Source organism: Bacillus rossius, chromosome 15, assembly GCF_032445375.1.
Source record: "Bacillus rossius redtenbacheri isolate Brsri chromosome 15, Brsri_v3, whole genome shotgun sequence".
Taxonomy (NCBI): Eukaryota; Metazoa; Arthropoda; class Insecta; order Phasmatodea; family Bacillidae; genus Bacillus; species Bacillus rossius.
In genome coordinates this window covers 10848261-10871983 of record NC_086342.1, presented here as the reverse complement: position 1 = coordinate 10871983, position 23723 = coordinate 10848261, and the positions used below count along the sequence as shown (strand labels likewise).

At 38.4% G+C, this 23723-nt stretch overlaps 1 protein-coding gene across 1 annotated transcript in view; it reads right to left on the bottom strand.

Annotated features, from left to right (window-relative positions):
* The window catches only part of LOC134539632 (KH domain-containing, RNA-binding, signal transduction-associated protein 1-like), a 144206-nt gene that overhangs the window by 16553 nt on the left and 103930 nt on the right, over nucleotides 1-23723 (bottom strand). The window contains exons 3-6 of the mRNA XM_063381818.1: nucleotides 13436-13552; nucleotides 10139-10285; nucleotides 5115-5412; nucleotides 1466-1856 (exon numbers count right to left, since the gene is read on the bottom strand). Of these exons, the coding sequence (XP_063237888.1) occupies nucleotides 1466-1856; nucleotides 5115-5412; nucleotides 10139-10285; nucleotides 13436-13552 (953 nt within the window). The remainder of the gene's footprint in view (nucleotides 1-1465; nucleotides 1857-5114; nucleotides 5413-10138; nucleotides 10286-13435; nucleotides 13553-23723) is intronic.

Genomic DNA, 23723 nt, shown 5'->3' with positions numbered 1-23723 from the left:
ATAAGGGATTAAATAAAGTCGAATACTTAGAAGAATTCATTAAAAGCTACCGAAATAACATTCAGCTCTGTAATGGCAAGTTCGGTTGTCATTATCCAGTCTAGATCGTAACGCAAGTGTGCGCCTCGACGTAACTTCATTTCACACCGAACTATTCAAGAGCATAACGAATATAAATTGACATATAATCGATGTCGAGAGATTAACGTATTTTTAAATTAAACGTATTGCTAACAAGACTCTAAATAGATCATTGCACCGATAAATAATCCAATTATTGAGTTTAAAACATAAATTTTTTTCAGTTATATATTTTGGATTGTTCCTACCGCATGAAAAAAATTGCAAAACTTGGCCATTTTTCATTCTTTTAGATGTCAAAAATTCGATAATCACTCATCATGAACACGTTTCACCCGCACGTGGTAGACTTGATTTCAGCGGCCGTTCATAGATTCAGCCGAGTCGTCCAGAAGATAGACGAACACATTTTAAAGAAAAGACTATATTACAATTTAACCAATATAAACACAAAAACGCATCGTATCGAAAAAAAAAATCTTTAACAGAATCAAATAATATATATATATATAGATATATATATTATTACAAAGTTTTGCTTTTGACACCTGAGACGGCAACGTGCCAGCGTGTTATTTATTCGTTTTCTGTTTTTTTTTAAGTCATACTTCTAATGCGACTTCCAAGAAGGTTGCGTTAAACGTTTAACGCTCCTGGGGAAGGAATATAGAAAGAGACATACCGAGAGTGAATGCGTGGCACTCGAACACGCTATTGTAAGGAACTAAGTAGAGAGTAAGAAAAAATAAAGATCCTGACAGTTTGTAGTGTCACCATATTTGTTTCAATTTCCAATACCCTTTTTGTATATTACAATTTAAATTGCAGAAAACAATCATGTTTCATAGACACATAAATAGTGAGTGTGTGTCATTTCTCTATGTCCACGAGGTCTCGCCGCGTCAATTTTCTCCTTGGGGCGAACCCGTCCACTTGATTAAATAAACAGCTCTCATAAAAAAGTTAGTTTTATAGACATTCAATAGGTGTCTCTCTCTCACTCTCTCACTCTCTCTCTCTCTCTCTCTCTCTATCTGAAAATCAATCTATGAATCGTTACAAATTTATTTCCTTTATTTTTTTAGTTTGATTTGATACTATATTTTACTAAAAATCAATTTCTACCCCTTCCTATTTTCATTTCCACATTACGAAGTTTCACTTCTTCCGCGTGGAGGGACTCCACGCACTATTTTTGCATGCAATTAAAAACTATTTTTTAACGATGCGAAAGAAGTATAACTTCTCACGCGCGTACACGCGCCCATTTTTTTTTAAATACTTTCCAGAATAATTTTTTTATAAATTAATGTTTATAGTGCTTTTTTTTAGTATCTTAATGTAAATCTGGAAATATACGTCGGGAGAGACTGGGCCTACATACCCGGGGGCGGCCGCCGCCGACAGCGATGCGGCGGCGGCGGCGGCTGCGGCCGCGGCGTAGTTCTCGTAGAGGCCGTAGACGGTTGGGGCGGCTAGGTCGCCGCCTCCAGAAGCGTGCGACGCGTCCTCGCCGCCGCCCCCGGCCACGCCGCCGCCTCCGGCGCCTCCGGGGGCGCACATGAGCAGCGGCTCGCCCGCCGCCGCGGAGGCCTGATCGCCGCAGCCGCGGGCCAGCACGGACAGAAGTCCGCCCCCGGCGGCGGCGGCGGCGCGGGGGAACTGGTGGGGCGGGTGCCTGGACAGGCCGCCGTCCCCGGGGGAGGCGGCGGCGAGGTGCGGGTGCGCGCGCAGGCGGTTGAAGATGGAGCCGGCAGGATGGTGACCCGGGAACACTGAACAACAACAACAACACACACTTCACTTCCTCGACAACCTGTACTGACTTAAGAGGCCCACTCCAGTGTTTCAGGGGCACTACGCAACCCGCGTTAACCTCATAAGATTCAATGCTGTTTTCATTTTGCTTATAACTTATCAACTAACATAGATTTCGAAATGATGCTTGCTTGATACGTAAGACAACGATGCTCTTATCAAAGCCCCTTTCTTCAAAAACGTGCATAAATTATGGTTCAAACCTAGACAATACACTTATGCATATTAGTAAAGATTAGAATAAAACCCTAATTTATGCACGTTTTTGAAGAAAAGGGCTTTGATAAGAGCGTCGTTGTCTTACATATCAAGCAAGTATCATTTCGAAATCTATATTAGTTAATTAGTTATAAGCAAAATGAAAATAGCATTGAATCTTATGAGGTTAACGCGGGTTGCGTAGTGCCCCTGAAACACTGGTTTGGCTTCTTAAGGGGGTGCCTCCCATTTCAGGTCAAGATTTCTTATTCACAGCAATTACAGATAAACTTGTAGACTTTTTTCAATTGTTTAACTTTCACGAAATGAAAAATATATACAGCGCATTTTTACGTGACAAAGTATAAAAAATCGATGAACACCGGCTGCACGCACTAAAAAGTGTCCCGTTACGCACATTGTTCCGTTACTCTGTGTCCCGTTTCGCTCATTGTTCCGTTATGCTGTCGGCGAGTGCAGTAATAATAGTTTATGTTACAATTGACTAAAAAATTATGGTGATTCATATAATTGATGATAGATATTTTATTACAGTTTATTCATATGAAAACTTGTTCATAATTTTATTTAAACTTTATAGCTAAACGCCAGTTTTTAAAATTAATTACAAGTCATCTCCACGTGAACTGTTTCGTCGACTGTTTATAAAGTGAAGTGAAAAGTTAATGTGGTTAACATTGCTTATTACAACAACAATTTCGGCAATAAAGGTTAATTATTATTACATTTTAAAAATCTGATTACCAGTATAATTTCAAGTATTTTTTCTTTTAGTATTAAAATAAAAATGATTCAATTTTATTCTTAAGTATGCAATCATTTCATCAATGTTTAGTTATGACATTGTCACGTTAAACTATCGTTCGTAAACCGACTTTATACAGACAACCAATTTTTTTGCATAATTAGCTGCCAAAGTTACATTTTTAACCTTTTTTAAGTTGTACAAATAAGTAGAATTTAGTTTATTTTAGAACTGAAACTTTTTTATGTTTTAAAATGCAATGCCACTGGCTACTTCAAGAAAAGGTTTGAATTTCTGTAAGAAAATAATATTAATTAACTTTACCTGGCATTTAAAAATTCACAAATTTTTTTACGATTTTGACAGCTAAGAAACATGAAATGAAATCTTGTGATAGAAATGCAAACCATATCATGAATTAGCCAGTGGCATTTCAGTTAAACCTAAAAAGTTTTAGTTCTGCAATAAATTAAATTCTCTCTTATTTGTACAACCCAAAAACGTTAAAAATGTAACTTTGTCAACTAATTATGCAAAAAACAATGCGCTGTATATATTTTTCTTTTCATGAAAGTTAAACAATTGAAAAATTCTAAAAGTTCATCAGTGATTAATATATATATATATATATATAATCATTACCTGAAATGGAAGGCACCCCCTTAAGTTAGTACTCGCCAGAAACGTGTAACATCTCATTTCGGCGAGGAAGTTTTGCAAACACACTTTCGGACACAAAATACAACATATAATACTTCAAAATAATCCCTAGCGTGACTGACGTGTTTACAACTACCAATTTCTGAACGCGAATCACACGTAGTTTCTTCACCCACCGCTAGAATTCGCTGCCGTAGGAGCCACCCCAACTGTCGAAATCATTCCATTTGCAAAGCTAAATTTTTAACTGTGCAATGAAAAGGCTCCGTCCGATGAAAGCGGAAAAAATACTCTGAAAAAAATTGTTCTGAACACCTGTTTTCCATCCAACGGTTAATGCTTTTACGTTTTCCGTTGTGTTAGTGAATTTTGGTACGCTCCATCCGCCACAGATGGCAGAACCGTGATCACTTATTTACCTTCCGTGTGACTTTCGTTCCTATCAAACGCCTATCAATGCTCGGGATTCGAATGATAGATGCTGGTGAGAAGGAGGGGGAGGTGCAATATAATATGGTCAGATAAGTTTATGACTCTTTGCAGATTGTTTGTCGCAAAGTTTGTCACAGTTGTAATCCTATAGTGATCAAACAAATTTATTAAATATATTTTTTTATGTTTCAAGTGAAAATTTTAAGCATAAAGATTCACTTCCAACTCGTGTGGTGGCAACTCTCTATTTATTTTCTAAGTTTTTAGTTTAATTGTAATTATTTCACAAACAAACTACGTGTTACATGCAACGAAAACGCTTACGTTGTAAACCTCGCATCTTAATTTTTTAATACCTTCTTTAAATGAATAATGCAATGGGAAATTTTAAGACAGTGCAATTTTTTGGATTTACTGAACCACGGCTCAGCTAAGGTCGAACGGGATAAAGATAGTGACACGACAGCTAAGTTCGGGCGGGTGTGTGGCCTCTCGGCGCACTCACTTGCAGCGCCGGCCTGCTAGGCTCGGGCTGGGTATGGTTTACTGAACCACGGCACAGCATAGGTCGAACGGGATATGGATTGTGACACGACAGCTAAGATCGGGCGGGTGTGTGGCCTCACGGTGCGCTCACCTGCGGCGCCGGCCTGCTAGGCTCGGGCTGGGTATGGTTTACCGAACCACGGCGCAGCTAAGGTCGAACGGGATATGGATTGTGACACGACAGCTAAGATCGGGCGGGTGTGTGGCCTCACGGCGCGCTCACCTGCGGTGCCGGCCTGCTAGGCTCGGGCTGGGTATGGTTTACTGAACCACGGCGCAGCTAAGGTCGAACGGGATATGGATTTAGTATATGTTCGGGCGGGTTGTGTGGCCTCACGGCGCGATCACCTGCGGCGCCGGCCCGTTTGGCTCGGGCTGGGTATGGTTTACTGAACCACGGCGCAGCTAAGGTCGAACGGGATATAGATTTTGACAGGACAGCTAAGTTAGGGCGGGTGTGTGGTCTCTCGGCGCGCTCACCTGCGGCGCCGGCCAGCTAAGCTAGGGCTGGGTATGGTTTTTCTGAACCACGGCGCAGCTAAGGTCGAACGGGATATGGATTGTGACACGACAGCTAAGATCGAGCGGGTGTGTGGCATTTCGGCGCGCTCACCTGCGGCGCCGGCCAGAGGAATGGCGTGGGCGCGCGCGGCGGCGGCGGCGGCTGCCAGCCCCCGGAAGGCCGGGTGCAGCAGCACCTGCTGCTGGTTGTAGAGGAATCCCCCCGCCGCCGCCGCCACCAGGGGCCGCGCGCGGCCGTTCTGCTGCTTGGCGGCCGGGGGCGGCGTCCCGCCAGCGCTCTGCCGCTCCGAGGCGAGCGCCTCCGCCGCCGCCGCCGCCGCCGGCAGCAGCGGCGAGTTGAGCAGCTGCATCTCGCGCATCTGCTCCTGGCGTATCTCGTCGTTGTAGTCCTGCGGCAGTCGCCGTGCGCACGTTCAGTTTCATCGGTGAACTCTGTTTATTTTATTATCTTTGAAAGATTATTTGCAATGGGTAGTGCATGACCTGATGTAAGCTTTTGGACATACGCCATTGCTTAGCACATGTATGTATGTAGAAGAAAACTATTAAAAAAAAACACAAATGAAAAAAAAACACAAATTAAGCAAAATCCTGACAACAGGAATTTTTTTGCTTAATTTGTGTTTTTTTTTTGTCATTTGTGTTTTTTTATATAGTTTTCTTCTACAGACATGCATGTGCTAAGCAATGGCGTATGTCCAAAAGCTTACATCAAGTCAGTTTATTTTAACTGACATTAAATAAAAATGTCCACAATTACACTCAGGTTGGCGTTGATCAAAGATAATAATATTTTCAATAATACATAAATATCATTTTGACTAAATTGAAACACCGTGTTAATGTAAAATCTGTTTCTTCTCCTACTTTAAAAGATGCCTACCTACATACAAATTTTTACGCCATTCTTAAATTTAATAAGTTTTGTATAAATACACTCGAAGTTATTAATTTTAGAAGGCATTAAACTAAATTATGATTAGTGAACGGTTTTACAATCTCAACATATGCATATTTCTTAATTTTAGTTCTGGAAAAATATTTTTGATGTAAATTTATGAATTAATAATATAGATTACTTCAATCAATAAAACACTGTTAATATGCGTCATAAGAGTATCTAAATTTATTGTAAAGTAATATTTATAAGATGTGGACCCAAAAATATATTTTTTAACGTTGAAAGGCAGTTCGCATGGCTTTGAAAACAAAATTAAGGGTGGATCTACATTAGCATAGTAATTTAGATGATTTTACAAATAATTCCGTACTAGGATATAATTATGCCCACCTTTCTTCGTGGGATAAATAAATTTCGACAGTTTTTTTTTCAGATAGCAATAAGGTGATTTCAAACGTATATGAATTGTTGCGATTTTGGTGCATGCGCAGACACCAAGTTTTTTTAAATTTTGTTCCATATTTTATGGTTTAGTTGACAGCAGGTTTATCCGAAGCACTTCGCTTTGAGTACACTGTTGGCACAGGGGCTAGGTCATAAAAATATTTATCACTTTGTGTGCGTTAAAGTGCATAAAATGAGTGCTGGGTCATTAAAGCACGAGGGATTTTTTATTTGCTTTTATCACTCAGTTACGCCTCACTGACAAAATGGATGTGAATACAATTTAGATTAGTGTTAAAGTGAGAGACTTAATTTGAAACAAATTTCATTATATTTTTCTTGCCGTGATATTTCCCGTGAGATCTGCCACTAAGTGTTTTGTCTCATTCTTTTTTACGACTCATGTTTTTTTCTTCGTTTAAATATTTCTAAAGATATTAATTACATAATTAAATTGCATTCCCCATTTATATCTATACTAATATTATAAAGCTGAAGAGTTTGTTTGTTTAGTTTTTTGTTTGAACGCGCTAATCTCAGGAACCACTTGTCCGATTTGAAAAATTCTTTCAGTGTTGGATAGTACATTTATCGAGGAAGGCTATAGGCTATATTATATTATCAATAACATTAGGGATCCTTACTAAAAGTCCAATTTAGAATCAAATGCGTTGGAGGGGGTTAGATACAACATGCAGTACACGTACGAAGTGTGTGTTGACAATGCCGCAGGCGCTAGAAGTGCAGGCGCTAGAAGTTTATTTCCTATTGCCTATTAACATTGTTGCCACGCACTAGATGCCTTATCATTCTTTATTTTCCCATACAAGTAAAAAACACCCGTGTGATATTAACAACGAAGCAATCAGTACCCTCATATAGAATACATAGAGATAGTGTGAGGTATAATATGTAGATATAAAGAGATAAATACAGATAGAGAGATACATAGATATATAGGACTATAGATGAAGATAGAGATAAATATATATTTAGAGACATGGATAGATTATTTGTATATGTGTAACTACTTCAAACATATTACAAAACAAAACTGAATGAGGCATTGCAATGCATGCCGAGCATTAGCTAGATAATGTAATCTTTTCAATATTAGTAAATCCTTTCAATATTAGTAATCCCTTATTTATCAGTATTTTTTCTATATTGCTTTATAGAGTCTAGATTACATACAGACCAGTTAAATAACTATAAACTGGCAGAACAACGTCTGTCGGGATCTGAAAGTGATATAAATTATTTTGCACACTTGACATTCAAATTATGAAGACAATTACTAACTACATCTGATCTCTAAACAGTTCCCCTTCACCCTGTGTTCAGCCCGGGCAACGCTGGGTACTGCAGCTAGTATGTAATATTTACTTACAAAATGTTTATCGTACTTTATACACAGCGTTGGAGTATAACTAGGCTGGGTCTCGTTACATGTTTAAAAAATTTTAATTTAATTAATTTTACGTAATAAATTGAAACCAACAAACCATAAGTTAGTATGCAAAAAGTGGTGTAACTGTATTGCTGTTTTGGTGCCATATTTGTTCCACTTGCACGTTGTGGCGAGTATATTCGGCTGCGGATACGTCAAATGCGCACTAAACGTATAGCCTGTAATTGCACTGGACTATCATTAACATCGGGATTTTATGTATGATTAAGTGACTGGAAAAATTCGCGGTTTCAATGTACTCGGGAAAATTACACCTTCTCATTGGCTACTGATTCATAACACCTGTTAACTGGGGTTATTTTGATTTGATACATCTTTTGTTGAGGGTTTTTCCGTTGGCTCGGAGTCCTTCAGATAAACTGTCGTCCAATCACAGTAGTAGAAAAAAAGTAAACGTATTTGGATTCCCATTGCGAAATGAACCCCGCGAAATTTTCTGGTCTGTAGATACTGGATCACGGTTTAGCCAGACGTCTCCGTTCCAATGAGAGTTTCTGAACTGAATTTCTATCAAATCAGGTGCAAATTACTTAAAACGTATTTCAAATCAGTATGCTACTATCCTAGTATGCATGAAAATGTCGAGTTTGCCCTAGAGGTCATTGAATCCGATAATCTTTCCAGCGTGTACTATCATAATTTTTAAGTTACTTGACAGAAACACAGATAGCAGCATCATCGTTCTACCTGCAGTGACGGTAAAGTGAGCTCGTGTGCTTTCGGGCACGTATGAGGTTTATGATGCGTAACATCTAAGCTCCCGGTGTACGGCATTTGGTGGGAATAATCACATGAATGGAATGGAAATGTGTAACACTACGGTGCTGCCGAAGCTCACAAAGGCAATTAGGAAACTTTTTTTTAGCTTTAATCGGAGCCATTTCATGATGGTTTAAATTATCGGTATTCTGATCAATGGCTCAACAGTCGACGTAGCTGCTACGGCATCTAATTCCAGCGGCTGGTGCGGAAACTACATCAAAGAAAATGTAGTTGAAAACACAATTTGCGTATATTGATCCCGATCGGCATTATCTTAAATAATTCTAAGGTATATTCGGTATCCGAGTTTCGTATTATAAGTGTGTAGCCTATGCAACACGACAACACGTAATTTGCTCGTTAACGATGTTGGGTGTTACACATTATTTTTTTTTTATTGGCGAGTGCTGAAAGACACGATCAAATTTAATTTTCCCGCCGCACGCCACCGACTGCAGCCCGGAGAGAAAAAAACTGGGGTGTGGCTGTGTCATGGATACGGCCGTGTGTTGTACGTGAATACGTGTACGTAACAGGTAATATTTTCTATATAAAATATAAAATACGCTATTTTTTATTTTAACACCATATATATTCACTGTAACTATTTTTAAACTAATGTTTCATATACGCAATCGATTGATTTTGACTAGATCTGACGATTGAAACTCAAACGATCGTCGTAGCTTCCCCGAACCAAAATTTATACTAAATGGAAATCTCTAAAAGCAGCAAAATGACCTCAAAATGGCGGCGCTTCCTCTCCACCAGCGCGCGTTGCGTCACAGTCCTCACTTGGCGTAACGGATTCTTTGATCCTTTAGCTATCCAGTGGTGTAATTAAATTTTTGAATGGAGATTATATATATGTAGCTGCAACACCAAAACTGTATCCCCCCAGGTTTTCGTTATCTTTGTTTTTTTTTTTTATTGCCTCCCGCTGTGGAAGCAATTTTGAAGACGTATTCATAGGGACACCTGTATTTCGCGAATACATTTCGTGTCAAGATATTTCACAAAATACTGTAGCTTTTCTCCAGTGGTTATTGGCTGAGGTCGGGGAGAGGTTTCGTCCCGCTCTTGACGGGGCCCAATGAGAATGTGATCACCGTACTGCTGCACCCTCACAATTTTCCATGACTAGAGACCCCTTGAATTTCGCGGATTCAATGACCTCCAGGATAGACTCCAATATCCTCTACACACTCTCGGGAAAATGCCCAACTGTTCATTGGCTGTTGACTTGTGCGTCGTCTCGACCGGGTGGCCTGTGATTCGACATTTCTATCAGTGAGGGTCTCTTAATTGTCCCTCAGTCCTCCAGATTAACAGAGAACCAATGACAGAAGCAGCACTAAGGTATAATTATTTTTAATTTTGGCGTAACACAGAAATGAATCCGCGAAAATTCTCGGGTCTCCAGCCATGACTCTCGGAAAAAAAGGCTACAGTGTTTTGTGAAAAGTACCTCGACACGGAATTAAATCGCGAAATGCAGGTGTCCCCGTGCGGTGTTCACGTCGGAACGCGCACTCACCGGCACCAGGAACTTGCGCACCTCGGCGAGCGCGTAGGCGATGCGCGCGTGCGCCTCGGCTGGCGGAGCGAAGGCCGTGATCTCCACGTGCAGGTCGTCGTTGAAGTGCGAGTACTTGGGGTCGAGCGAGGCGCGAAGCTCCTCCTCCTGGAAGAACACGACCGGACACTTCAGCACGGGACTGGGCCCCGGTGCACACGGAGCAGCTTTGTCAACGCCCGGTAGAGCGAGCCTCCGAGGATCCCAGCAGTTTCACGATGGGAGTCGAATACGTCGCATGTCTTTGGCGTCTCTCTACCAACGCTATAAATTAAAAAAAAAAGACAAAGACAAAGAACATATTGAATCCGTCGTGTTGCTAAACGGCTATAAATCTGAATCCTTCATACTATGGAAATTTCCCTCGAGCAGTTTGTCTGCTGAGACAGTGAGAGATAAATTCACGTGCTCCCAGCATTCCAAATGCCATACTAAAGAACTATTTTTTTAACTTAAATATATGAGTAATCAACGTGAATATAACCAGCCTCCTCAGTGGTCGCACGTACATCCTCCACGAAAGCGCATGTCAAACTTAACATACTAGGGACTAGGTAAATCGACACATTAGGAGAATAAATCTCGACGTTCGCGTTGGAATCAGCATTGAGCGATAACACGTGTTGGAACCGGCGTTGAGCGATAACACGGGTTGGAACCGGCATTGAGCGATAATGCACGTTAGAATCGGCGTTGAGCGATAATGCACGTTAGAACCGGCGTTGAGCGATAATGCACGTTAGAACCGGCGTTGAGCGATAATGCACGTTAGAACCGGCGTTGAGCGATAATGCACGTTAGAACCGGCGTTGAGCGATAATGCACGTTAGAACCTGTGTTGAGCGATAATGCACGTTAGAACCGGCGTTGAGCGATAATGCATGTTAGAACCGGCGTTGAGAGATAATGTGCGTTGTAACTGGCGTTGAACGATAACGCGCATTGAAACCAGCATTGAACAATAACGCACTTTGGAACTGGCACTGAGCGATAACGCATTCTAGAACAGGCATTGAGCAATAACGTGCATTGTAACCGGCATTGGGTGATAACACGCGTTATCATGTGTACGCTTTCATCCACACCTAGGTATTCCACTAATGCGCGTTACAATGCTCCAAGTGTACTAGGCCTTAATGGATTTATGTATAAATTATTAATAAATAGATGGATGAAGAAATATATGAATCAATGGATGATATGATGTAAATATGAAATGATTAAATAATGTACGAATGAAATAATAAAAAAAAATATTTAATGAATATATGATCAAATGAGTTAAAAAATAATTAAATAAAAATTATAAAAAAATAAAATGCATGAATAATAAACTAATGATTTAATCAGGGTTTAAGGGGATAAATAGAAATATAAATATGCCATCTTGGTTTCAACAGTATCTAGGCCTTTAAAAATTCCTGTCTTTTCATTTTCGAAATTTGGCTTTCGTAAAGCATAGTAAGTTAATGAGTGTAATGCTTGAAGTTAATAGCGACTATCTGCCACTAATATTTCGCAATGTGTATTTATTGGCGTTTAGAATTGTATTCAATTCTGGAAATGACCACAACTGTAATAGTTCAGTCAGTAGACTCTAAGTTATGGTCATCTAAATTCTCATTATGTATAATTTTTGCCTTACCGGAGGACACATTTCAATAATTGAAGATATTAAAAAAATTATTTCAAAAATTTTAATGAATGTACGCATATTTGTGCATAAAAACTGCTGAAACCAACATGGCGTCTTATTGTTCCTATCTCTCCTCCTTGAGGTGGCCGCCTCGCTGGACCGCCAAACATTTTGCTGAGTTTCGGGTGTAAAAAAAATACATTTTTAAACCTCTGAATATATTCCCAATATGAATTATTACGATCGTTATCTAAGAACCATTACACTTTCCTTAAAGTGTTTTCGTTTCATGGACAGTGAAAAAAGAAAACAAGTGATTTCTTACGAGTGTCTTTGGATATCAGAAATTTATTACATAATATTCTAAGTAGTAGTAGTATATGGACACGCAGGGTGCCTTTATCTTTAAAATCCCCCTTAAAATCGCAAGGTCACCGCGTTGAAGTGAGACAGAGACTCGCTACCGTAGGCTTAGCTAATTTTTTCAGCGCATTAAACAGCGTACTTACACATCGCACTACAATAAAATTGTATTTAACGTTATGTTCACTCATTCCATTTTTTATGTGTTACCTGAAAAAAAAACTATAAAATTTCGAAAACCCTACATTTTGAGGAGATTTAATAGCAACTGAAAGCTTCCTCCCTTAAGAAATAACGTCGTTAGAGCTTCGTTTTGCCCGCCAATCCGTTCAAACAGCTCTCTTTCTCTCTTGCTCAAATTGTAGTTCCCTCAGTCTGGCGTCGACAGCATTAAACGGCACTAAAAAACAGGGCGATAAGCAGTCCATGAATCTCAAGGTCTTTAGGCGGACTTAACAATGAGGGGATGAGTTTTCTCGCGTTGATCCACATTTCCTCCCAGCCATTCATTTATCCAATGCTCCATTAGCATATCATCATTTTTCATAGTCTCCTGTGATCCCTATGTCAAAGAAAAGTTATGCTCAGCCCATGCCATTCCATTCCCTTTTAAAGTCTCAACCTTTCTCTTTAGCGCGCTCTCTCACTCACATTCTCTTACTTTAAAGCTCTCTCGCAATCTCACTTTCATTATCCCTCCCCACTCAGTCATTACACTGATTTTTATTTTTACTTTGACAAAAGATTCCTTTGGAAACCGGTTGCCAAAAATTTAAAAAAAAATGTTGGTAATAATATAAGCCAGACAGTGTAGCTTTGTACAATACATGGTTCTACGGTTAAATACGTTTTTTTTAGAGATAATACTGATTATTTCTTACAACATTTTACGCACAAATTTATATTTTAGTTTATGTTTCATCCAAGCATAATTATTTTTTCGAAACATAGAAAAGAAAATCCAAAGTTCAACCATTTGATTTGTTTTTGCCACTTATTTATACGCGCAGTAATAAATACTCGTAAGCTATACAGGGAAAATTTTACAAATAAAGAACCCAGTACCACTGCGAACGCTATTTTGTATTGATACAGTTGTTTTCGTGTTAAAATGTGCAAACGTGCAAGCATATGCAGCATCACGTGGATGTTTCTGTTTCATTTACAAAAAATAATAATAATAATAATTGTAATTGTGTCACTTTGTTTCGCTCTTGCACTTTCACTCCCGCTCGCTTTGTGCTCTTGTTCTCACTCGCCTTGTGTTTGTCCCTCATGGACCCTCGTCCCAGGATCGCCATCTTGGTCATGGTGTCCTCTTGAAGCCTCTTCAGGGAGTTGCCCTTCGGACCCAGCAGCTTCCCCACGAAGTTGAACTGGAACAAAACACAGCCCTTGTGGTCCAGAAAGTAAACCACATTGCAGTTCGTTCATTCCAGCCGGAAAGCATTACAGATGAACGTTTGGAAAGAAAAAATGTTTCCCTCGCCTATAGCTAGAAATTACTTGGGCACCAAACTCTCCTAAAGTATCAGGCATGTTATATCCCCCCCTTCAATCAGTCATTATTTGGCTCAGCACATTCGATAATCCGACGCTAATGTATTCCCCTTGCGTTTAGAAAAAATTTTGGGATTTATTCAGGCTGTTGATCTAATTCCGACAGGTCGATTTGTCTCTAGTTCGCTGAGAATTAATTATGAAAAGGATGTCCCATAGCTCAGTGTCAAGCCTACAACTGTTAATAGGCCAATTAATCACGTTTCTGAATTTAAAAAAAAATTAAAAAGTGTCGGTTTTTTTTCTATTTATACGCATTTATATCAAAAGGTTTTTAATACTACCCTGGAACAATTTGTTTTTCTGTGACCAAATTTTTTGCTACGCAATCATAAATAACAATTCTATTGATAACAATTGAAAAAAAAAAATATTCTATACATTTGGTGGAAGAAAACATTCTTTGCAAAACTAATGCGGTAGTAATTTTTAGTCGGGTAACCTTGACTATTCACGCTGGAATAAAAGAGAATATTTCGTTAACTTAGCAAGTTAATTGGCTTTCTTTAACTAGCCATTTTTTCAAATAACTTGGTAAGATAGAAGAAGAGTACTTCAAAATAATTTTTTCCTTTAAAAGTATAGAATATTTTATTTTATATCGAATTGTTACCAATAGTAGGTTATTTATTTTACGTATTAAAAATTGTATGTAACAATCTCTAAAAACTTGTTGTACGGTAGAAAATAAAAAAAATTGAAAAGGGATATAACTCTAAAACTATGAAACTATTTTAATTATGGTTTTTTATTCAGTACCATGATATACTGGCCTATTAACTGTTTCCGGTTTGAATTTGAGTGATGGAAAACACAAGTTGTGTGTATAAATATATTTAAGACGAGACACGCATTTAAGGACGCATCGTGATATCAGGGAATATATTAAATGAATAACGCCAAGGTGTTGATTTTCAATGTCATAAAGCAGCTTATAGCTACTTATTTCAAATACCGTTGTACTGTGCCATTCTTCTTCGGTAATCTCGTTGAAATCATATTGACTTTGGAAAATCCCGGTGCCGAGAGTGCCTAATTAAAGAACTGTTACTGCAAAACCCAAATTTAAAATTCTGTCAAACGTTCTCAGTTAGTGCAATCGTTCTCCGCTATTTTACAGTTACTAATGTGTAACATCATAGTTCTTTGTATATGGCATTTGGTGAAAGTAATTTCGTGAATACGACGAGAATGTTTAACAGGAAGTGCTATCTATGGCGGATGGCGCGAGCCAAGGTTAAAAAAAATGATAAAGTAAACCTTATAGTATTAATTGTTTGATTAATTTTAACAATGCGGGGAGTATTGCAATAAAATTCACTGTCGAAAATCAGGTCTGAAGCATGGGTTTAGTATTTTTATTTCAATCCTTTTTTTTTTGCTTTAATCGGAGCCGTTTCGTAATAGTCTAAAATTTCTCTAACTGATAATCGAATGGTTCGATAGTCGACGCAGGAAACGGCGCTGCTCTCTGCGGGTGATGGCGGCAAGCAACTTTTACGATTCCGGCAGAGAACTCTAGCGGCGGGAGCGGAAACTACGTGCGATTAGCGTCCAGAAATATAGGTACTTGAAACCCCATTTTACGTGCATTTGTAAGGCTAGGCTTTGTTTTTAAAGCATTGTACATTATATTTCGTGTCCGAGGCCTGAGTTTCGTGTTTTAAGTGTAGTTGCAACACGAGAACCCACGAATATGCTCGTTACCGAGGTTATATGTTACACATCACTGGCGGGTAACTGAAAGACTCGCTCGCATTTCTTTTTATATTCGGTAACAAATTAAAACTTCCAACTTTTATGTATTTCATCACATTTTTTATGTACAACAGGCTTAATTTTTAATTTATTTTAAATCAAAAAATATTGGATTCGTTTTTTTAATGTTGAATTTTTTTATTCACCCTCGTGTTAGTACGTCCTTTTTTTTCTGTCCGATTATTGCAGCTTGCTTTTTAAAAAGAAATTTGAATGACGGATAATAACGATATATCTCCCTTAGTCTTTAAAAATGTAACTTTTTTTTTATTTGTGGTCAAAAATATGATATTGTTATATTTTTAAGTAAAACGTTAGTTTTCTAACAAGTTGAAGTACGGTCTATAAAGGGACTATTACATTGGTAGAATAAACGGGATAACTACTAGGGCAAGTAATTTTATCCTGTTTACTCTACCCGTGCAATCGATACCGTTACTTTCATTAGTTGCTATTTTTTATTCAGCCTTATCGAATCAAAAAAAACTTTTTGAAATATTTCCTTAACAGTTTAGATTTTTGGTTTGATTGACTTGCTTAGCCCCTTAGGGGTTTTTATTAATCAGTATGTGCAGTAAACGGTGTGTCGATGTCTCGTCCTTCTTTCATAAGTAGGTAAGTAACAGTGTTGTTTTAAAGTGTTGCTATTTTGAAGTAGCTTGGCTTCTGGGTTGTAGCCGCGTCCTTGGCGAATAATTCACCGACGTTTCGGTCGACATTGCAGTCGCCATCATCGGGGAGCAGTCAGTAAGTAACTGCTCCCTGGAGATGGCGACTGCAATGTCGACCGAAACGTGTCGGTGAATTATTCGCCCAAGGACGCGGCTACAACCCAGAAGCCAAGGTACTTCAGACAATGGTCGTGAAAGCCTGTGAACATCGTGTTGTTATTTTATTTTGATTGCGCGCAGCAGTGGTTATCGGAACAGCCTGTGTAGTGGCGAGAACACCCGAGAGCGCAGGTAAGGAAACCCGAGAAAGCCTGCTCGGTGGCCAGGCGAGGGCGGACAGAAATAAAAACGAAGAGTGAGAAAAAGGCTCAGGAGATCGCATGGTCCGCTACTCGCCCTCCTCCCCCTCCCCCCCTCCCTTCCCCTGACCCACCTCCCCACTCCCTTGTTCCCACCGGCGAAGTGATCTCCCTGGGACAAACCAGCAACGATCCATGTTCTCCAAGCCCAAAGACCTCAGGAGCTAATATTCCCGTGGCTGCTAATAAAAAAAAACTATTTATTTTTTGAGATACATGAGTGCCAGCCACACACACAGAGAAGAAAAAAAATGACGAGCAAAATTTTCGTGTGTTCTCATTTTGCAAATACAATCATTAAATAATACGAAACTCTGGTCACGAAATTTAACGTCTGTGTAATACTTTTAAAATAATTACAAGCTTGTAAATACACGCGAATTTGTGTTTTCAACTGTATTTCCGGACGCGAATCACACGTGGTTTCCTCGCCCGCCGCTAGAATTCGCCCGAGAAGCTACGTCGATTATTGAATCGTTTTTATTAGCAGACCTAAATTTTAAACTATTAACTGAAACGGCTCCGGTAAAAGCGAAAAAAAAGAACCTTAAAAAAATATATTAAACCGCGTATTTGGAATTGATTTTCGACAAGAAAATTATATTAAAATATTGCTTATCGTGTTAAAAGTCACTGAGTTGATACTACTTTAAAATTTCTATTTCTGTGTTAACTTTGGTTTGCGCCATCCGCCACAGATGGCAGCACCGTGGATGTTACTCATTCCCGTTCCTTGACTTCCGTCGCGTTCTCGAAATGCCGTATACCGAGAGCTAAGATGTTACACATCAAAAATCACGAGACGCTTAGGCTTGAGGCTTTACCCCATTTTACGACAGCAACAAGTTTTACTGTGGTTTTTAGTACTTGTTTAGTTGAACATCATCCGGACGCTAATTGTACTAGCTTGAATATTCTCTCGTTCAATTGCAATGAAATATTTGTTGGGTCTAACTACAAAAGGTTTGTGCTATACTTGTGAAGCTCTTTAGAAAAAAAAATGTTGTATTATATTTTTGCTACGTATTCTTTCGTGACGAACTTTCAGCCGAAGTTTATGTATCAGATTCTGACTCGCCTATGCCAATGTTTAACAAACACACAGAAAAAATGAGTTGTAGCACAGAGAAAAGAGGAGTTGCGTGTCTCGTGGTACGGAATTAATATTTTCCTTACAGGACATTTTCTTATCGCAACTTACGTTACAACATTACGTACAGACAACAATACTTGAACTTGTAACACAAAAAATAATAATTTACAAAGAAAAATATATTTTAGTTAAATACGCATAAAAACAGAATTATAACAAAATAATAACTTTTTAGCATATATTTAAAATCATATATTATTATTTTATTTTAACCATTTCTGTAGGCCTTTAGAAATATTATCTCAAACTGAAAGGTGAAATTTCTTTAAATATTCATACCATAATTAATTTAAAGTATATAAATAATAACATTGTTTTTAATTGGCCAAATATGCACATTTTCGCTAACTCTTGTCGAAAATACTGCTAAACACTTTGGTAACTTAAGCGAGCCTAAAAACATTTCTGTCTTGGAAACTGACATGCGTACCTACTCAGTGGATCCTACCAAGATGTCGTAACTTCATAAATTTATTTTGGTCTTCTCTCTTAGCTTCAATCCGCTTTAACGCCCAGTAGAATTAAATTTCGTCAAAGGAAAAAAAATTGGGTGGACTGTGTCAGGACACCGCTGCAAGTTTTTAACTGGAATAAGTCGTGTAACCATGAAGATAAAAATAAATAAGGGCATATCACTGGAACTCACATCACTGCCAGTAATATTTGCTCTCTTACTATGTCAGGTCACGTCCGCCATCTTAGCTTTCTGCCTCTCTTTGCAGGGTCTGCTCAGTTCGGCACCTTTTTTGGGATCGTCACAATCCGTCCTGTCCTCTGATTGTCTTTTCTTGCAACTATGATTGTATAAATACACCCCATGCCTCGACATCTCGCCTCGCAGTTGCTACATCGTTGACTTTACAAATCTTTTCAAACGTGTTTTAAGTATGTCATTATTTTACGCACAAAAATGATATTATTTGAATAAAATTGTTTAACGCGTTTTTCCAATATCTGCTCTCAAAGTAGATGAGACGCCCGGAATCTATCGTTCGAGAAACTTGCCTATTACTCCTAGTGACTTGTAGATATACTAAATCTGTTTAGGTCTATAAGGGCTCATACGTAAACCCTTACCTTACTTATATATACCTACATGCGCAACTTTAATATACTAATACCTGTTTGTATTTTTTAACGTTTCAAAATCTATTATTTTTTATACGCCTCACCTTTCAAAACTGACATTACGGTTTATAAGACGTATTTGCGTAAACTAAAAAAAAAATCTGAAACGTTGGCCAATTACTTACCAGGGGAATCCTAATGCTAGCATAACTCCCCTGAGGAACAGAATAGCGGAACACGCCAGAGAGGGTTGTACAGCGCGCATATCCATTTGTCCACCGCCGCGCGGACAAACCGCTAATTTCGAGGGGCTGCTGGAGTGTCGGACTATATCCCCTTGTACAATAGGCAAGCCCGCAACGCTCCGGCGAGCCCCTTGTTCCTTCGCGTGGCTGCAACCCGCGCTGCTCGTGGACAATTAACGCAACCTGTGGCTCCGCGTGCATCATTCAGGCGCGGCGCAAGGCTGCCAACCTCTAAGCTGGGAGCGCCGTGAAATTACCCGTCGCCGAGATAGAACGAACTACGCGGTTAGACCATGCCAACTTCCAGACACACCCATCAGTAATCACATTAATGGATACAACAAAAATTGCAAAAAAAAAAATTTAATAAATACAATAAATCTATTGTCGGATACTAGATTCTACAAAACAATCAAACTAACTCCCATACTGAAACGAGCTAACCCATCCATTAAGTAATTTTAAAACTAAAAATAAATTTGCAAACAACTTAATATTTAAAAAGCTGATAGGCATATATATTCCAAGTTGTGTGTATATAAATATCTTATATACAAAATTCTCGTGTCACAGTGTTAGTTACGATACTCCTCCGAAACGGCTTGACCGATTTTTATGAAATTTTGTATGCATATTCAGTAGGTCTGAGAATCGGCTACTATCTATTTTTCATACCCCTAAGTGATAAGGGTTGTCCACCCCCTAACATTTTTGGTTTTATTTTTTGGACAAAATTTTTATTTTTTATTTTTTAATAATGTGGCACTAAAAAATAAATACAACCCTACATTTTCACCCTTCTATCACCAACCCCTATCATTAATAGAATTTTATATTTTTCAACCCCGGTCGATAGCTGATCAATTAACACTTGATAAACTTTCTCCGCCTACAGCGAGCTCATTACCTGGATTAACACATGTACCCCATATTAATATGAAATTCCATCCCTAAGGGAGTGAAAAAGTGATAATTTCATTTTATAACCGAAAAAATCATAGGTCATAGACATACAAATAGTGAGTGAGTGTCATTTCTCTATGTCTGCCACACGATCATACACATAGTAAGGTCTGGCAAATTCATATTTTTCTCCTTGGTGAGACCAGCCCGCTTAGTGGAGCTCGCAGCGGCTAGCAAAATAAAAGCGCTCATAAAAGTTTTGTTCTTAACTTCGTCAATAGATAGAGTTAGTTGCCTTGAATTTTAAACACATCATCGTTTGATGCGTTTGTCATGTCTAATTTTCGTTTGTTTGTGCCGTATGCGTTCCTATACCATTCATCCGATTGCGATGAAATTTTGGTGAGTTGTTACGCGCATGCCCATGAAGGTTTCTGAGACGGTATAACTATTTTGCAATAGTTTGAGCACAAATCATTTCAAAAAATGTGTTTTTTTTTCATATTATATAGCGGCACTTCGTCTGTTTTTGTTATATAAGTGCGCACGCATGACACAATTTATTTAAATATAAAAGAGAGACAGAGATAGAGTGATATATATAGAGTGAGACAGAGAGAGACAGAGAGATAAGTTAAGATAGAGCGAGGTATAGAGAATGAAATGGGTTAGATAAAGAGTCATATAGATGTATAGATCTATATAGAGATTTATATTTAGAATAGATAGAGATAGTGGGAGTTGTATATATATAGAGAGAGGGATAGAGAGATACATATATATAGATGTAGATAGAGATAAATATATATTTAGAGAGATGGATAGATGATTTGTAAATGTGTAACTACTTCAAACATATTACAAAACAAAACTGAATGAGGCATTGCAATGCATGCCGAGCATTAGCTAGATAATGGAATCTTTTTAATACGTATTAGTAATCTCTTATTTTTAAGCTTTTTTCTATAGTGCTTTATAGAGTCTAGACTACATACAGACCACCAATTTTTAGATGTATACAGGTAAATAACTATACACTGGCAGAAAAACGTCTGTTGGGATCTGAAAGTGATATAAATTATTTTGCACACTTGACATTCAAATTAAGAAGATAATTACTAACTACATCTGATTTCGAAAAAGGTCCCCTTTACCCTGTGTTCAGCCCGGGCAACGCAGGGTACTGCAGCTAGTATATATATATATATATATATATATATATATATATATATATATATATATATATATATATATATATAAATTTTCTTTTTAAAATAAGTTTATCTGCTTGTTATTTTGTCGTACAAAATGCTGATGCGCACAATATTTTAGACTTGTCATTTGGTCGATTTTAACTACGGTCTTACAAATGTTCATCTTAAATTTACCTAGAACGCTGGACACAAATTCTGAAAGAGTAAAATAGGTAGTTGGAATAATGGAGAAGTTTAAACAAAGATTCAGTTATCATAAACTACGAAGAACTCTTAGTTCATTTCAGTTAAATTCTTCCGTTGAAGAGTCTGTAAAGTTATCTGCTGCATTCTCTGAAAGTGCGAAGCGCTTAACGGAACTACGTTTTCGCGGCAGCTGTGAAAGTCGCTGCGTTCGTGCAGCACAAGGAACGAGTCACGGAGACGACCCGTCTCTTTTCGAGCGACCCAGAGCCGTTTCAAAGGCGCCGCCCGAATGTATTCATAACGCGATACGGGTCCTTCGTCCATCGTTGCACCTCCGGGTCCGACACCCTCGTGCAAATGGCTTCGCCTGCGGGTGTATCATACATCCGTGGAGTGATCAACCACCCCCTCCCTCCTGGCGCCCTTTTAGATGACCCCCGGGGGGGGGGGGAGAGTTAGTTTATGGGTTGGCGTCCCTTCGGGGAGACGACCTTCTGCTTCCGGCCAAAGGACATACCTTCTCCCTGCAGCACCCGTTAGGTCCAACGCTTCGCTGAGATACACACAGGAAAAAAAAAATTGGTTGTCTGTAAAGTCGGTTTACGGACGATAGTTTAACGTGACAACGTCATAACAAAACATTGATGAAATGATTGCATACTTTTATGAATAAATTTGAATCATTTTTATTGAATTATCACTATTTTGTATGGATACAAAGGAGTGAAATGAAATCTACAATTTCATTGATAAATTTACTTTTATTTGCACTCATTAATTCAAATATGTTTATTACTTTAACGAAGAGATTATTTTAACTATAAATTTTATACATGTTTGCTATTTAACTTCTTCCAATCTGTGTTATTCTGTTAAGGATAGGACGATGATAGGAAAAGTAGGAAACGAATGGGAGTGTTTCAAGTTTAATGTGCCTCGAAAAAGTCAAATCGATGGTAGTTCCAATCGAGTGGAAGAGAGATAGATGCGGCGCAAGCGTACAATGAGCGTAACGGGATAATGTGCGTAACTGGACAATGTGCGTAACGGGACACTTTTTCGTGCGTGCAATCGGCGTTAATCGATTTATTAGACGTCACGTCAAAAAAATGTCTTTACTTTTACAAAGGATTCCTTTGGATAGCAGTTGCCAAGAAGTTGTTTGTAGTGCTAAAAGAAAGATAATTTTTCTTTCTGCAACACATGGCTATGGTTAGTTTTGCATGTATGAAAGACTTTTTTTTCTAGATAATACTGAGTATTTCTTACGAAAATTGACGAATAATTTCATATTTTAATAGAAGTTTCATTCAAGCATAATTGATTTTATACCACGGTAAAGATAATTGAATATTTAATAATTGATTTTTTTTTTCCTTGTTTTAATAATGTGCGCAGTTAATACTGGAAAGATATTCAGGGAACGGTTTGATACGGTGTTTTGGGACAACACAAAGCATAAATGCCCGTGCAAGAATTTGAATCCAGCATTACTGTGAGAATTATTTTGTAGTGATACAGTAGTTTTCATGTAAATTTACAAATATCTATAATTTTACATGAATTTTTCCTGTTCCATTTAGTAAAACAAAATACATTGTAGAGGTCCCGATTCATCTAACTTTCACATCGCAGCTTTCAAAACAAAAACTACATTGTACATTTATGATTAGAAGATCGTTGCTACGCATGTGAGGTAGGCTACAATTATAAAAAAAGACACCTCCAACTCCCGCAAAGCTTTTGACTGTTTGAGACTGGCAAAACACAGAAGTTAGTTTTTTATCATGGCAAGTACGTATAACTTCTAACACGCACATTTTTTAAAGTTAAATTCAGTTACAAAAATACTACATTTAGTTTTGGAGTCAAGATATACCATGAATTTACTAAAGTCGCCTAAGAACCGACTCAAGCATGGGCGACATACAACCACTTTATTCCTGGGCGTGTGGACGATACATTTTTCAAGGAGACCAAAAAAAAATAAGCAGGGGAGTGTTGGAGCATGGATGTCTTACGAGGGCCACTTCATTTTACGGCCACTTAACTCCAATCCCGCGCGATGGGAGCCGGAAAGGTCGCGACCGCGGCATTTAAAAAGCTGCCGGCCATTGCAGGAAACAAAAAAAAGTGTTACAAGTACCGCGTTAAAAAAGTTGGTGGCTATACGTGTAACCCAAACATATGTGCCCGGGTCCACTAGGGATCACAAACAAACTGATGGTCATGAAAAGTTTTGATCCAAATCATTACCGGTCTGGCCTACCAAAAGCGACTATGTTGACTATGTTACACAAAAGTTAATTTAATACAATTTATTGGACGTGCGCCATAGCAGTTTTGTACTGTTTTTCATGGGAAAAAATTCATAAACGCAAAATAAGAAATAAAAATGAAAACATACACCCACAGAGAAACAAGCCTAAA